The following is a 16,537-nucleotide window of genomic DNA, read 5'->3' as shown; positions in this document are numbered from 1 at the left end:
CCTAAAGCCCATATACTTTCAACGCCACAGCTCAGGGCTTCACTGCAACTGACTAGCAATTGCTTGGGAGCACTGAAATACAATAAAAAATGCATGACCTTGTTGATGTTGCATCTCACAACTGCAACATGGAACTACAATGCCATGCAACTGCATAACCAATAATTTTAGAGAGCCAATTTACAGGAATATATAGCGAGACTGCTCACTTTAACGCTACACAGGCAATGAAATCAACATTAATTCAAAATGGTCATAATGCTTTTGTCTGATCAAAGATATGACATTCAAAATTTTTGGCTGATAGTTCAATTGAATAACATTCACAAATGGTTGAGCAAGAAGCTTTCAGTAATGTTTTTTTTCCTCAAGTTGCTTATGCAAAATTATTTGATAGCAAAATGGGTGAATGCACAAATATTTCAATTTTTGCAATGTCGAACTTTAAACTGATCTTTATTATGTGACATGTGAGATCAAGTAACTTTCTGCAAAGACTGCACTAACCACACATACCTTAAGATAATTCTCCATCACATGCACATTCAGCAAGGAAGTTTTTATAAAAGCTTTTTTAACCTACAGTGTGCTCGGTGCAAAGTGTCAAGTGCACTTGCGGATATGGATTAGCAGGCGTTGCACAGAAGGACATTTGTCCTTGTTGCAAACTTCGGCCTTTGCAAGGTAACAAGAGGCAAGCTATATTTAGCACACTAGTTATGGTCACAGCATAAGAACAAGTTTCACAGTCAGCATATGTTCAGCAGCTTAAAATGCTGCAGGTTTATTAAGTATATTCTTGCAGCCCTGCCTTATGCATGACAGAGATTTTAAGGCCACCCAGGGCCTTTGACTCCAAGGTCTATGAAAGCTGCCCGACATCTCGAGGAGCATTCAAAAAAGAGCATGTCAAACAGACAACACAATTCAACACTGCTGTATCTTCATAGCAGGCTATTCCACACAAGGATAACAGTATAGTACCCTTTATACACTTCAAGACATCAATTGTTTCTTTCTAGATGCATCATGCATATTGTAAACCAGATGCAGCACATACCAGAGTAACACTTCAGCGTCAGTAATGTGGCAATGATGAATCCTTTTCACCTCCAACACAAACATGATGAGTGGTCATTAGATATTAGAGCACCAGCTTAATGCTCTCCCAAAGTGTTGCCCTTCTTATATCTGAACTTTAAAATAATGTAGTCTTGGAGCAAATGTCTATATGAACAAGAATCCAAATTACAGTATTTATGTACGTCATAATGCATGTAGTAGACAAAATTAATATTCCGTGTACTCAGAGCAGTTGCACCACTAATAAAATAAAAATGTTAACCTTAGAGCACAAGCACAACTCATAAAAAATTCTGGCTAATGATGTCAATTCCGCCCACCGAAACAACAATGCCCAGGATTTCACTGCACTCATGTTTCATATATAGCAGGATATGCCTCACAAGCTAAAGCAACTTCTTGCACTGCCTGCATTTTTTTAAAGTAAAAATAGCGCATCAAATAAGCAACAAAACATGAGAATATGTACCTGGATACAAGAGAAGCAAGGGCCTTAAAATAGTATGCAACTGGATGTAACATCCACTCATTATAGTCTGAACACACAATGGTGTTATTACGAGGGCATAGTGTTTAACCTTTCAGAAAAGATGCTGTAAGGTCAAAAAACATCTTGCACCAATTTTTTTGCAACTAATTACTTCACCAGTTTTGTAAATTGAGGATAATATGCCATTGTTCACTGGCCGTTTTCTCAATGCTTCAGCGAATGAACTGATTCTTTATAGCCGAGTGAACGTGATCCTGTGCTGTGATGTATCCAGACAGCTCACTTTGCGTTAAAGCATCCACCGAATAAGAGTTCGCATTCAATAAAAACCTAGCAGCTTATTGCACGACTCGGCAGCAGCTTGCTGCAACTAATGAAAAACAGCTGAAGCAGTCAAGTTAACACAAAGGTTAGAGTGAAAGGCATAGAATCGCACTGTCGGTGAACACTTTTCTATAGTACCTATACATTTGCATCTGAATGTTTCACAACACTTCTATTTCCTTCTTTCTTCCTGCCTGTCGTCTGAAACTGCAACTATACTTTAATATTCACATCCTTATCCAGCATGCCAGGAAATATGAGGTTTGAAGGGGTGGTCGGTCAAGTATGCTTGCAAATCTGTCCAACATTGAAAATTCACATACACCCTACTCCAAGACGTGCTGCATAGCCTCATGAAAAACATAGAGTGACAAAACATCACAGGAAAAAGGTGCAAAGCATTTCAAACATCTTTTGCAAGTAGAGGAGACTGATGAAGTGCGAAATTATGCTACCAATTTGGCAATGCAGAGTCCTAATGATATGCAATTCTCATGAAGTCATCCACGTCTTGCAAACAATAAACACCCACGCACCGACAGTCGAGGACAATGGCACTTGATGGGTCATACTAAATAACAAGTTTCGTTTATACCGACAGTCGGTTTAGAACAACATAACTTTGAAAAATACAGCAAAATATTTAAGGTAGTATAGTACCTTGCGCCATGAAAACAGATGGGCCTTTCATGATCTACGAGAGAATGCACAGCATCTGTCAAAAGAAATCACACCCCTGGAAGCAAGATCACTGCTGGGTCTTGACTGCATCACTGTGTGATTATGCAAGTCTTGACACTACAAACTTTCGAGGGCTAGCAGCTATTGTTTGGTAGTTTTGTGTAGTGTGAATGTGACAGAAGTCCGACTAGACATCCTAGTGTCAGCTGCAGTCATGCACACAGTGGCTCAGTTTCTTTTGACAAAAGCTACACCATGAAAGACAGTCAGGTTCCAATCTGGAGCATTTTTTGAATTCATGCAGGCATTCAGCAGACCCCTGCCTCCTGACAGCGATGTTCCAGCATCACCACATGCCACTTCTGATGAGGCAATGTTATTACTTTACTTCACAACAGGCAAACAAATTGGAACGTGCTTGTCTATTCCAGCTGCGATAGAATGGGCAGAGGAAATGGCAGGGCTTTATTACAATGTTCAGCAAGCAAGGACCTGCCATTTCCAGAACATGTCAACGATGACAAAAGGATCATAACTTGACAGCCCTTTCAACAAGCACAGGTAGTACCAGCCAATTTTGGCGGAGGGTTCACACACACACAGGAGCACACACACACACACACACAGAGCTTGGGTCCTTGGCTGATTGGGGGAGCACTGCTAGAGCTGGAAGATCTCCTCATGGTCCCGCTCGTGCCTCTGGAGCGAGTGCTTCACCTGCCGGGTCATCACCACAGGTGCTGGTGCTGAGTCTCGTGCTGCTACACCAGCTGTGGGCTCCTCAACGCTGCAATCTTCAAACCTGCAAACACAGCACAGACAAGCTGTTAATGTCTGAATTCAATTGGCCAAAACTGCGCAATTTCACAACGGAAGACTTAAAATATTAACTTACCCACTCGCAGCCTTTAACACACATCAAAATGCCCCAACCAGAATTATAACCAAACAGGTTTTAAGAGCTTTTAAGCCTTCAGACAAGCAAAAATTGTCATTTATCTGGCATGCTATGAAGAGAGAGAACTAGATCAAAAGGCTAAATTCACAATGCATGAAAATTTTGCCCTAATCTAGAAACTGAGACCAAGACCACCATGTGACCAGTGAATTTTCCTTTCCAAATACGTTAGCCAGAGCGCTAGAAGGCTGATGCCAGGCCAATTTACCCAACAATTCAATGTGCAGAAAGCTTGAAACAGTAAGTTTACGAATGATAAAATAATCTCCACTCAAACCCCAGAATTTGTTCCACTTCCTTCTCTAGCATTCTGCTACAATCAAGTGGATAGCAATTCTTCACATGCCCCTATAAGAATACAGTTATTACAGCAGGGGACAAATGAGCTCTCCCCAACACAATCACTACTTTTGTGAATTCATTCATGCAATCATTGTGTTTCACTTCTCTTTGCATGCATAACACTGCCACCGCATTTCACCATGTACAGCAAAGATGGTGCTAGTGTGCACAGTTGAAATTAGCCATAGTGCCACACCATCCTATAGGCACACTCGTAGATAAGGGACACTTGTCTTCACTGAACTGTCATAATGCTTTGCAGCAGCTGCTGGCCAAAGCATTTAGCCATCAGTTATTCCCTCAGGCACTGACTAGGCCTATGATAACTTTAGTTTCAGTGCATCAGATGCATCTTCAGAATCACTTCTATAGGCAATTCTATACTTCTATCTGCTTTTGAAATTTGAATCTAGGTTCCATATTTTGCAGGTTTTATGCTTGTTTAAATATGTATCGAAACACTTTTGGACACTGTAAGAAAATATTTGCAATCTGTAGACAATGCTGCCTAGAACAAGTGAACCAAATACTATCCTGCTTCATGCAGCAGAAAGCCTATAACTCACACAATAGATTGCTTGTTCTCTCCCATGGCTTTCACGACTACCCCACTCGTTTTCTGTTGTATGTTATGTCGGCAATGATGTTACAGACAGTGTGACAATGCATAGAAGACAGCCAGTGAGTAATAGTTCGTGGTTATGAATTATTTATGAGCAAAAGCTTGCGCATGCATGCCCACCTTTTCAGATCTTCTATGAACAAGGAAGCGGGGGCTGTTAACGCATCACGCCCATCCCGTCACTGCTCTTTTGTAGCTCTCGCGTACCTCTGTCAGATGCCAATCTCGAAAAGTTACCATAGGTGCATTGCAGAAAGAAAAAGAAAGGAGCAGTAGGCAGGGCACTGCTATCGGCACCGTTCCAGCTGAGAATAACCAACAAGTTATGGGGGAATGGGGAAATAAGAACTGAGCTCATAATATTTGCATTCATATTAGGTGCTTTTAAAAAATTTATTCAGGCATAAATTCGCTTAAAGCCATCACACTCCCTCCAGAGTGTTTCTCAGTTTTGAAAAAAAAATGTGTCAAAACCCCTTTAAACACATGTTCCTTGAAAAACTCGGGCTGCAAGCATTTTTACTGCTCAGGCTCTTGATTCCACAGTAATGTTGCCAATCAAAAGCAAGGTACTAATAACAAAAGGCACTACCGGAACGACGGGCAGTGTCACTGGCATGGTTTCGCTTCAGTACACTAACTTAGCTAAATAGCATTGTTGAAATGGTGGCAGACAAGGAGATGCCTGCATGCAAAGTACTCAGCAAATGGCCTTTTCTTTGAATGAAGTCTTTCTTTGAATGAGATAGACTGTTCCCGCATGCGATCAAAAGCGTTAGCTCAAAAACTAGCTACAGTGGTCAGAAAAACAGGTTAATGTGTGCATTCCTTCAGGCCATGACTGATCGCACAGTTTTAACGCACTAGCGTTTAGGGCCCGGTGTCGCAGAAAATCCGGCGTCGGCAACCGCGTGCGATCGCGGGTGGCGGAGAAAATCATCCAACCACATCGACCGCGCAGGACCTCCACGTGGTGCAAGGTTTTGGTGAACAAAAATTGAATTTCTCACAGTGAAATCCATCAGAAAAATGGTAAAGTATGACTTTACCATTCGGCGCCGGATTCGCAATCGGATTGTAATTTGAATGTATGAGAAAACCTCATTCTGCTACGAAGAAACTCAAACATTTCTACCAGACCTGCGCGCGTCAGGGCAATAGCAAATTAATAAAATAAAAAAAAGGTGCTAGGGCCTTCCCATTTTAATATAACACCACTTATATTTCCCCTGGAAAAATGTCTTTCCAGCAATGCATTTCAGTTTAAAAGTGAAGACGACTTTAAGGGGATCATGTAAGCTTGGTCGTTGTAAGCTGGCTTTCCCACGTTCAGTATTGCAGTGAATGAAGTCTACTTGCTGTATGCGAACGATGCGATGCGAACGGGTCCCGATAACGCTATCGCGTTCTACTCTTAACGGCGAAGCTAAAGCGTCCTCCAAGTTTTTAATTCACCTCACATTGCAGAGTCGAAGCACCATGTAGGCACCAATACATCTGTGTATTGTTACCCACAGCAAACCACATATATGCATAGAAGCAAAGGCCACATTTTGCATGAAATCAGTGTGCCAGTGCCATGATTTGTTTATGCTTGCATTAATTAATCATAGATAAAAGTATACAGCATACTAATATGTCACCACCTTTCCTTTTTGCCTTCTGGATGCATTTGTTTGCAAATGTGTCGTAGTCATCTGAAATGTAGCCAATATCTGTGGCCAAATCGCAAATCATGGCAATGCGGACACAACTGCATTCTTCCTCAGCAATTATATCGGCAGAAACATGGTGCTGATGGCCGATAGCAGTGCGGCACCAACTGCCTGCTGGCAAGGAAGCAGAATGACTCAGCATGGTCACAGCCTGGACATGCCACAACAGCTCAGCGACTATCACAATCTGCTGCTAAGCACAAAAACGCCGCAGTTTTGCCCCAAAGGCGAAGCATTGATTGTGATAGCAAATCAGTAGACAGCTATATGAAGTAAGGATAGTAGTTTTATCGGCCATATAAACTTGTAAACATTCGCTTACTAACTAAATTAACAAGCATGGCACAAGGCACGCACAAGGAAACATGCACACATTTCACTCGATGACTGCGCACATTCGCTGTCAAAACGCTGGACTGAGAAAGCGTGGCAGCAGCAGCGAGCAAATTCACCATCGTGCTGCCACTCGCTTCAACACGAACTAAGCGGTGAGAACACAGCACACACGAGGATTTCAGCACTGAAGCTATCAGCACTCGGCACACTTTGTCCAAGACAAAGTGTGCCGAGTGCTTCCTCCCCACATTCTTCCCTTGCGCGTGAGATTGAGCCACCATCATCGGCTCACCCTCGCACGCTTTCACTCGCATATACAATATACGGCACGTGGCGACGATGTTACCACTATTGAACTTTATATGGAACATCACAGCGACGCCGACAGCAGAAATGCACCTGGAGTGTCCATATAACTGCTACAGTAGAACCCCGCTGTTACGTTCCCGGGTGCTGCGTTTTCCTGGCTGTTCATTGTTTTCGGCCGGTCCCGGCACAGCTCCCTGTCGCGTTTTTTTTTATATGGTCCCGTGAAAAACGTATCAGCGGGGTTCTACTGTATAGCAATAAAAACACTCATATGGCATGCTTTTGGTAACCCCGCTGTTGCGTCGCAACTGTGGGACCGTTCCCGCATCATACGTTGCGAACTGTCACCCCGCGCTGGCCCGAGCGGCCATTTTGACTTTTTCATGTCGCTTGGCTTGGTGACTTGACGATGGCATTGGCCGCCCAAAGTGCCACGGGCGACATCTATGACGTATATTTTCGGTTTCCGCCAGCAAATGTGTGGCCTTTGAGATCCGTATTTGCTATCACAAGATGGTGTCTATGACGTGTTGTGGCCATAAAATTGGTTTTAGTGCATAGATGTTCCATATAAAGTCCAAGGGCGATAATGCCGTGGCCACGCGCTGTATTCTGTATGCGCGAGTGAAAGCGTGCGAGGGGAGCCGATGACCGCGTCAAAATCTTGCGCGCGTAAGGAAGAAAAGGAGGGAGAGAGCGCGCCTTCTTCCGTTGCGCTGGAAGCACCGGCGAGGGAGCGAGGGGGGAAGGATAGCGAGCGGCGTTGTACTCTAGCATCAACTGCGTACTGCGCGGCAGTGTGCGGACCGTATCTTGAAAGCGATCTGTGTTGGGGGCAGAGTCTAGGCAGTGTAGGTGCGTCGGCGGCTCATAGCTTTGTGCGTACTGTGTGTTCTCGGCACTCAGTTTGCATTGAAGCGATAGACAACAGCACGAAGGTCACTTCGCTCGCTGTTGCAGCGGCACTTCCTCACGCCAGCATTTTGACAGTGCGTGTCCGCGCTCATCGAGTGTGATGTCTGATCATCGAGTGTGACGCTGACACCATGCTTGTTAATATAGTTAATAAGCGAATGTTGACAAGTTTATACGGACAATAGAACTACTATCCTTACTTTGTATAGCTGTCTACTAATTTGCAATCGCAATCGATACTTTGGCTTTCGGGCAAATTTTTTTTCACACGTAAGAATTGAAATAAAATTGTGTGCAGTTCAACACTACTCTCATTTCTAAAATTTTCCTGTTTCTTGGCTGTCGCGTTTTTTTTTTTATATGGTCCCGTGAAAAACGTATCAGTGGGGTTCTACTGTATAGCAATAAAAACACTCATATGGCATGCTTTTGGTACAAGCTAAAGTGCCCCACATGGCCAAAGTTTTTAAAGACAAAATTGTCATCCTCCCGACAGTAGCACAATTTTATCACCACTTGAAGGGACAAATTTTTCTTCAAATGCGTAACTTTCTCTCTGAGAAACCTGTATGGGTTTCATGCAGCTTCATGCTACTTGTGTGTGGATTACAATTTTCCTTCTCATGAATATTCCTCCACCTAGCGAGTTTCTACAGAACTGATTGGCCAGGATAGAAGTTAATATGGAGCTCTCAACTATGGCACCTCTCACAAATTCTGTGTTGCTCTGCGAAATTAATCCTCACCAATCAATCTACAAAAACATGGCCCTGTTCATTAGCCGTGCTCCGAGAAATGGGTTCATTCTTCTTCTTTCTGGGATTTTAGGTGCCAAAACCAGTTCCAATTATGAGGCACGCCATGGTGGAGGACTCTGGATTAATTATGACCACCTGGGGTTCTTTAAGGTGCACTACAACGCAAGCACGCGGGCGTTTTTGCATTTTGCCTCTGAAGTTAGTGCCCCGTATATAATATTTAGGGAGGAGTGGCCACTACCACAGTATGTGTGGCAACAGCATGCTTCAGCGTGTCCCTGCTGTCAATGAAGTCACGCATACAGGGTGCTTTTTTTTTTTTAGACAATACAGATTTTTATAAAATGGCAATGACCGTGAGACACCTGTCTTTACATACGAGCTCTATGGTGAGGCGGAAATACTTTGCTGCTGCTTAAGTTGACTTCACTGAAAAGACTAATTAGCAAAAATTCATTATCTTTATATTATTAACTTGAGGGCAGTTGTTTATATAAAAAACTTGTAAGGCATCAAAAATTATGGCACACCCATTTCTTAGATATTGAGGTATTCTTTGAATTTCAGATATTCTTCATTTAAATTGAAGGCCAAATCCAGGCAACACTGAGACTGAGCGTGTCCCGCTGCGGGTCAGACGGCAAGGCCCGTAAAGAAGTGTGGGGCGAAGTTTGAATGATAGCATGCCACAGCAAATCCTGACCCGACACAGAGCGGCACATGCCTGCCAGGCAAAGCGTGCCATTATCAGTAGCTGCCGCGCCTGGCCAGGACGTTCAGTTTCTAACTTTCTCACGCTTGTCGTCAAGGGGCGTTTTGGTCTGATATGACAGCGGGGCCGCCTTTTCTGCACTCCAGCGACGCTCGGTTTCGATATTGCCTGGATTTGCCGTTCAAAATTGCTGATAAAAATCTCAAATTAGATGTGATTTTCAAGAACTTAAAAAAATTAGGGTGAATTCAAGTGTCACTGCCTTCAAATTCGCCATTTAAACAACTGCACAAGTTGGCACAGCCATTCCTTACGTCTGCCAGTCTCATTCTGCGAGACACCAAAGATCTGTATCCACTGCCCAGGGGCTCTGGAACTATATCTGCTGTGTGGGGGCGACGTGTCTGGGGGCTCATGTCGCATCGTGTAGTTCACCTCTCTCTCTCTCTCTCTCTCTCTCTCTCTCTCTCTCTCTCTCTATATATATATATATATATATATATATATATATATATATATACACAGTGAGAATGCCAACATTATTAGGGGCACTGTGGATGAAGACGAGGGACGCGCGAGCTACGGCTGGGCGCCCTTGGGTGTGGCCGGCAGAGACTAGAGCCTGCTGGCGTGGACTGGGGGGCCGAGCTGTTTCCCACATTGGCGCCCGTAACGTGGGGCCCCAGCTGTGCTCCGGGATGGACCATGACGAGGGCTTCCGCCGGTTTCTCCTCCATCTCCGTCATCGAGCCTGGCGTGGAACCTGGGGCCAGCGTAGTCTCCTACGCGCTGCTGCAGCTCCCAGTGCCGCTGTTTGAGAAGGGCACCGCCGGCGCAGGTGACGTCAAGAGCGTGATGGCGCCGACACCACCTCAAGAGCGGCTCGGTCCCTCGGCGCTGCAGTGCGTGTTTCTACACAGACGGCTCGAGAGGACATGGTGAGCGGCATCTAGTGTTCCAGTGAGATTTCGGGACTTTGAGGCCAGCTGCCAACGGTAGCGGCAGCTGCACCGTTAGAGCGATGATCGGCATCATCTGCGATCTTCCCCTCCTGTGGCCTGCGTGCTGCGGTGCGGTCTCTGTGGTGGCAAGGCATAGAACATGCGGCGGCTCCTTCCGACAACCTGCTGCGTGCACTCGTCAGAATGAGGCCGGAGAGGAAAACCAGACCAAGTGTGTGCCAGGGGACGGTTTAGGGCCTTTCGGTTCCTGCAAGACCTCAACTCCGAGGCTGCCCAATCTTTGCGAGGAGTCCGTCCTGGAAGCCAGCCAGGTTTAGGGCCTGTAGGTTTCTGGAAGACCTTGGTGACTCAGACATGCCAGCTCCGCTGATCCTCGTTCGGTACATTAGCAGTCTACAAGGTTCGTCCGCCAGTAGGAGTTGTTGGGATATGGGCGGATTGCCCAAGGCACCCTGCCTCGACACACCGAGCCCCGCGGTTGGGCGCATGCCTGCGCATCAACCGCGGTCCGGTACAAGCTCGAGGAAACAATAGACGACAACCACGTGTACACTCGGACAGCATTTATTACGACTGCAACTAACACTTCGAGCAGGCCAGCTAGCTATAGTTGACATCGCTGAGGGTTCCCTCGAAAAAAATAATACACTAGGTAAAGAAGGGCTTCCGACTTACCAACTGGGGAATACGGGGGGGGGGGGGGGGCATGGCAAACGCCGCGGCAAGAACGTGGTTGACTAACCACGTGCGGGAATACGGGAGCAGCGGCGGAGACTGCTGCGACGTTCGCTACGCGTGCGGCGGTCATGGGACCCGAGGATTCCCACAGTGTGTCATGCCGTCGCTGCCAGCCATCGTGGACCAGTGCCGTCAACGCATTCGCAGAGGGAGGGGCAGAGTGGGAACGCCGACATTATTAGTGGCACTGTGGACGAAGAAGACGAGGGACGCACGAGCTGCGGCTGGGCGCCCTTGGGCGTGGCCAGCGGAGATTGGAGCCTGCTGGCGTGGACTGCGGGGCCGAGCTGTTTCCCCACAATATATATATATATGCGTGTGTGTAATTACTATATTTAACTGCTTTTTATGAAAGAAGACAATAATAAAATACAAAAAGCGCGATTTATTTAATGTGCGGTTAATTCTGGTGTCCAGCACTGTTTGTAAAATCTGCGGATTGTGGGTTACTTTACGTATGATATATCTAAGAAATTTCATACATTCTTCAAATGATAACTGCTGACGAGTTGGTAACGAGCTTCTCCATCGCAACCCTTTAGCAACAAGATTGTGGGCCGCGCTTACCCTTTTATTTTCACTACGGTCATTCCGTGTGGCGGAACCTAGGAGGATATAAAAAAAAAATATCGTCTTAGGGGGGAACCAAGGCGGTTTGGGCCAAACCAGAAGAAAACGCACATTTCAAGCTTCACGAGTGATAGGTTAATGATTTAAATCGTGCTTTTCTAGGAACAGGCTTACACCAACCTTTGTTATCTTCTTGCTTTTCATGGGCTTGGATAGGGGCAAGGAAAAAGGGAGAGAACGAGAGGCATCCTAAAGTCGTGGCACTGAGACATGCTCCTGCAAGGGCTGCAGAATAGAGCGCCAGCCTTCCCCTCCTCGAGAAACTCTTCAGGATGAAAGATACGTTGAACCAAATGAAAACAGGCTGCGCTCTCGATGCAGAAAAAGCACTGACAAATAGAGTCTCAGAAATCACAAGCTTCCAGAAAATTTTGTTTCCTTTGTTGAAGGAAGGGAGCACCCTTTAACCAGTTAAAGGAGTCCCTAACCTCACGGGTGGTGGGAGGGGTGAAGGGGGGGGGGAGTGCGGGATAGCTGCGAGTGTGGGGGGCATGCCCCCACTGCGCCCCCCCTCCCCTGATTCCGGAGCCCCTGCCACTGCCTAACGGAACACTCGAGAGGTCGGCCAGCAAGGCTGAGAGGAAGATCCTGGCCTGTTCTGGTTCATGGCTGCCCACAAGAAGAAATGTTTACTCAAATGATGGGTGCAAGCCAATATGTAGTAAGCGGGTATCAATGGTGTCGAGCACGAGCTGTATGGTGTCATGAACTTGAACAGTATTGAGGCTGGTGTATTTTGGATCGACCAACAGCATGATGCCACCAGGATAAACTTTCGAGCAGAAGTTCCACTGCCAAGCCTCGCATCATTATGCCAAATAGAACTGGCAAAACAATGGCTCCTTGTGGTACGCCTCTACCGTGACGAAATATGTTAGACTGCTGCTGAGTGTGGCTTGAAAAGGACAGGCTGATGCACATCTCAAATGTGCTAGGGACAAAGGGACATGTCTCTCATTCCGTAATTGTTTTCAGTGCACTACCCACATCAAATCATGCATTATCAACTCACCCAAACCACTGTATAGCTTATCCGATAAAACGCAAAAGGAAGGGCCCTATGTTCTAGAAATGTATTTAGGAACACACTGTTGGGCTAGTGTAACTAGATTTTTGTGTAAAACAGACAGGTAAGTTTTCACCACCTGGGGTTCTTTAACATGCACCCAATGCACAGTACATGGGTGTTTTTACATTTTGCCCCCAGTGAAATGGAGCCATCAAGGCCGGGATCGAACCTCAAGCAGCAAAACGGCACAGCCACTGGGCTACCGCAGCGGGTAGCTGTCTCACCTCGTATGAGAAAGTTGGCGCAGCTGGCTGCGCGACTTGGCAATGGAATTGTCAATGCGGCCCAGGAAATCTGCGATGCTCTCGTCAGACTGTAAAGGTGTGTCCTCAGAGCCTGCCCTGTCCCCACCATTGGTGTCTCTGCCTGCAGAGGCTGAGGCACCACCTACTGCTGGTCCCGCCTCTACCACAGGCACTGCCAGCCATGTCCGCAAAAATAAGCTGTCACTTGTCCAGAGGCGGTTCGCACGCTTCAGCTCTTCCGTCTGTAAAAGTAATCCATTCTCGTAATCACTAACTTTGACTATGGCATCACTGCTAATATTCTGAGGCAAATCATCACTTACATAAACTTGCATCAATATGGAAAGACAATGAGAACGAATTCGCACTGTTACCAGAGTGAATGAGCAACAAGATAAAGTTGCACTAAGAAAACCAAGCTGTAAGGAAGCGTAACGAGAGGCAGCGTAACGAGATGTTAGGGGGCAAGCTGTTTAGCATATAGAGTTGACAAACACTGTTCTTTATACCTGTAACCATAATAAGAATTTCGCAAGAATGTGGAATTCTTTCAACCATGTTCAACTACTGAAATTAAAATTCTTTTTGGTCAGTGAGCAGCTGAACTTCAGCTGAAGATAAAAACTAGCACAACAAAAGCAGAAAGAAAGGGAAAATAAGGAGAAGTGCGAAAAAGTAGGAAGAATTCTGCTAATACATAGCAACTTTAACGCTGAAAAAAAAAAAGAAGAAATAAAGCTAACTCACATGCCGGAACAACAGAGATGCTGTTATGCTGCTTCTGTGCAAGCAAAGAATGTTTCTCTTTTGTGGTTTTGTTTTGCTGGGGTCACAAAGCAATTAAAGCACATCAAAGCAGCTAGTATAAATACATTTAAGGAACACAGTTTGCATGCTTTGTTTTTTTTATGTGCTGATCTTCCAGTTTGAAAAGCACAGATAACCAGATGAAAACTGACGCATGAAGATGTGTCAATTCTCAAGTAACCGAAGTCACCTACAAGCATCATGAACTTATCGTGTATGCCTAATTCAGCCATGCACACTCAAGAAACTGATGAATATTCAACCTCTATTTGTTGACACCAAAAACACTTAAACTGGCTTGCAGGCAAATGGGAAGAAATCCAGGCTTGCAACGCCCTCAAGGGTTCCATGTCTACCAAGAACACGTAAGTGATGATACAACAATACTGAAACTAATATCTGCTGAAGTAAAGTGTACCCGAGTCCACACGATATGGCAAGACGGATGAAACCCCACCTCTTCATCTGCAGTCCTTATCTGAGCTACACTAGGACATCTGTAAACAGCACTCTCGCGAAGGCCGTTTATTACACCACATGCGACCTATCAGTTGCTGCAGCTTGGCACAGCAACAAAATTACGAGCATACATCTTCACTTGCGCTACCATCTCAGCAAAACTGCAAATGGGTGATCTTGTCTAGCAAAAATAATATCCGCTGATTTTTCAACAGCACCAATGGTGAGCGCAGTACTGTGTATAACACTTTGGCTATACAGCCATAACGTGCTATACAGCCACCACCTTCCAATTGAGTACCTGAGGCTTTATGTTGCAATGAGCATGATTTGAGTGCCTGTCCAGAGGAGAGAGGTCGTGTTAATAGCCGACCAGCATACTTACTGCTTATCTCCTAACAGATGAGAGGGGGGGGGGACAGGTGCAACATATATTATTGTGGCAGATGTTGTGCTTTCGAGTAAAAAGAACCTCCCGATGAAAGTAACTTGCCGCCTTTTGTCAAATCTCTTCCTCAAGATGTATGACGGGAGATAGAGCAACGGAAATTCGTGGTGCACATTATCAGGGAAAAGGACCTTATGAACAGCGTCAAAGGTACAAGCGTAGGTTATACGCAAGTGTCTGCTCCCTGTTCCCGCTTTTCTGTTTTTCGTTCTATTAAAAGTAAAAATTGCGAGGATTGGCGGTACACAGCTCACGCCCTGGTCGCATGAGAGACAAACGAAACTGTCGCAACTTCTCGAACCGCTCATAGGGCCCAAATAGTACAGAGGACTTGTATTGCACCCAGATACAAGCTTCGCCTCATTCTAGCGAGCCACACCTTCGACTATCCGCGCAGCTGGAACGAGAGAGCCGACACATTTTTAGCTTGCTCCTACGAGCTGTTTCCTCGATAACTATGCCAGTCCCAAATGCGCAAACCCACCTTAGACGCAGCATCTCCTCCTCGACCTACATATCACTCGGCCTCGATCCTGTGCTCCTCTCAGAGGCATAATGCTAGTTCCTGCTTCAATTTATCGCATTTTTCCCCGTCGACCAGCGCATGTCCAAGCTTTAATTGCAACACTGCACAACGGCACATACTGCGTGTTGGCCGCGAGCTTCATTCAAACACAGCTCGCCACTCATGTTTCACGGTACTGACCGACCACCTACAAAGTTATGTGGAATCTAAAATCGTGAAATCTGACACAAAAGCGGCAGTTTCGTTTCTGGAGAGGCACTGTGGGTCGACGACCGCCTGCACTCTAGCGAGACTGAGCGATGCACTGTCTGCTCACCGTGACTCCGTAGCGCAGCGCAATGCCCTGTAGCGTGTCGCCCGGCTGTACGACGTGCTTAATTGTCTTTCCGCTGCGCGAGACATACTTGCAGGTGCTGCCGTACTTCACCTGCTTCCTGGCGAAACTTCCGAGCAAAGCTGTCTCATTCCCACCAGAGGCGGACATCACCCCGCTGTCACCTAGCGAGACAGGCCTGGCAAATAGAGTTAACGGCCTGGTATTACTAGATAACTCACAGAGGGCGCTGCAAAACTTATACTTTAAAGCTATCGACGACACAGACGCTCTTTTTTGCTGCGAGTTTCGGTTTCAAGGAGCCTGCCAAAGGGAACTAATTGTTCGCATAGCTCCCACATGGGCTCCACTATTCAAAATTTGTTCGTTGAGATAGGTAGTGTCGAGGACGGGCCCCAAAGTACTCATTTGCTGTAGCCACCTAATGTTGATAATTATAAAGTTAATTACCGTAACTTCGCTAATTACGCACGTAAGTGCGGAAATTGCTATGTATCTAGAGGCCGTCAGTCCGTACACTCGAATGCTAAACATAACGTGACCAAGATATATATTTTCTAAGTTCAAAAATTTGGTGCAGCTAAAAAAAAAAAAAAGTTGTAGTTTCACCTAAAAGGCGAAGCATCAATTGCGATAGCCAATTTGTAGAGAGCTATACAGAGTAATGATATTAGCTTTATCAGCTGTATAAACTTGGACATGCAGCAGCACCGGCAACACGCAGAACTGCTGTCGACGCCGTCGGCGTTTTGCCCGCGTTCGCTCAAAATGCGTGCGGCGTTGGTGACTGTTGCCGGAGCCTCTTATACAAATAGGCACTTGGTGCTGCAGTTAAACGTCGCCTCCCTTCCCTCCCCCCCCCCCCCCCCCCCCCCGCGGCCTCTCGCGCGTCGGAAGAAGGCGCGTTTGCTCTACATATATGGTGATTGTAAAGGAGGAAAGAGACGCCTACTTCTGCAGCCCTTAAGGGAGCACGGCGCAGAACGCGCGTTTGTTCTCCGCCGTGCGTTCACTCCCCGTGAAAGCGCGCGCCCCTCGCGCCCTTTCACTCGCACATACAGCGTTCGGCGCGCG

General features: G+C 46.0%; 1 protein-coding gene across 1 annotated transcript; it reads right to left on the bottom strand.

The window, feature by feature from the left end:
• Positions 1-918: 918 nt before the first annotated feature.
• LOC119456480 (lysM and putative peptidoglycan-binding domain-containing protein 1) lies at positions 919-15,640 on the bottom strand. Its single transcript, XM_037718292.2, has 3 exons — positions 15,446-15,640; positions 12,869-13,131; positions 919-3,380 (listed from the first exon to the last, which is right to left on the bottom strand). The coding sequence occupies exons 1-3, from the start codon at positions 15,611-15,613 to the stop codon at positions 3,239-3,241; spliced, it is 573 nt and encodes a 190-aa protein (XP_037574220.1). The 5' UTR covers positions 15,614-15,640; the 3' UTR covers positions 919-3,238.
• Between the last annotated feature and the right edge of the window lie 897 nt (positions 15,641-16,537).

Source organism: Dermacentor silvarum, chromosome 6 (genome assembly GCF_013339745.2).
Source record: "Dermacentor silvarum isolate Dsil-2018 chromosome 6, BIME_Dsil_1.4, whole genome shotgun sequence".
NCBI lineage: Eukaryota > Metazoa > Arthropoda > Arachnida > Ixodida > Ixodidae > Dermacentor > Dermacentor silvarum.
The sequence above is the reverse complement of the archived record's forward strand: the minus strand, read 5'-3'. Positions and strand labels throughout refer to the sequence as shown.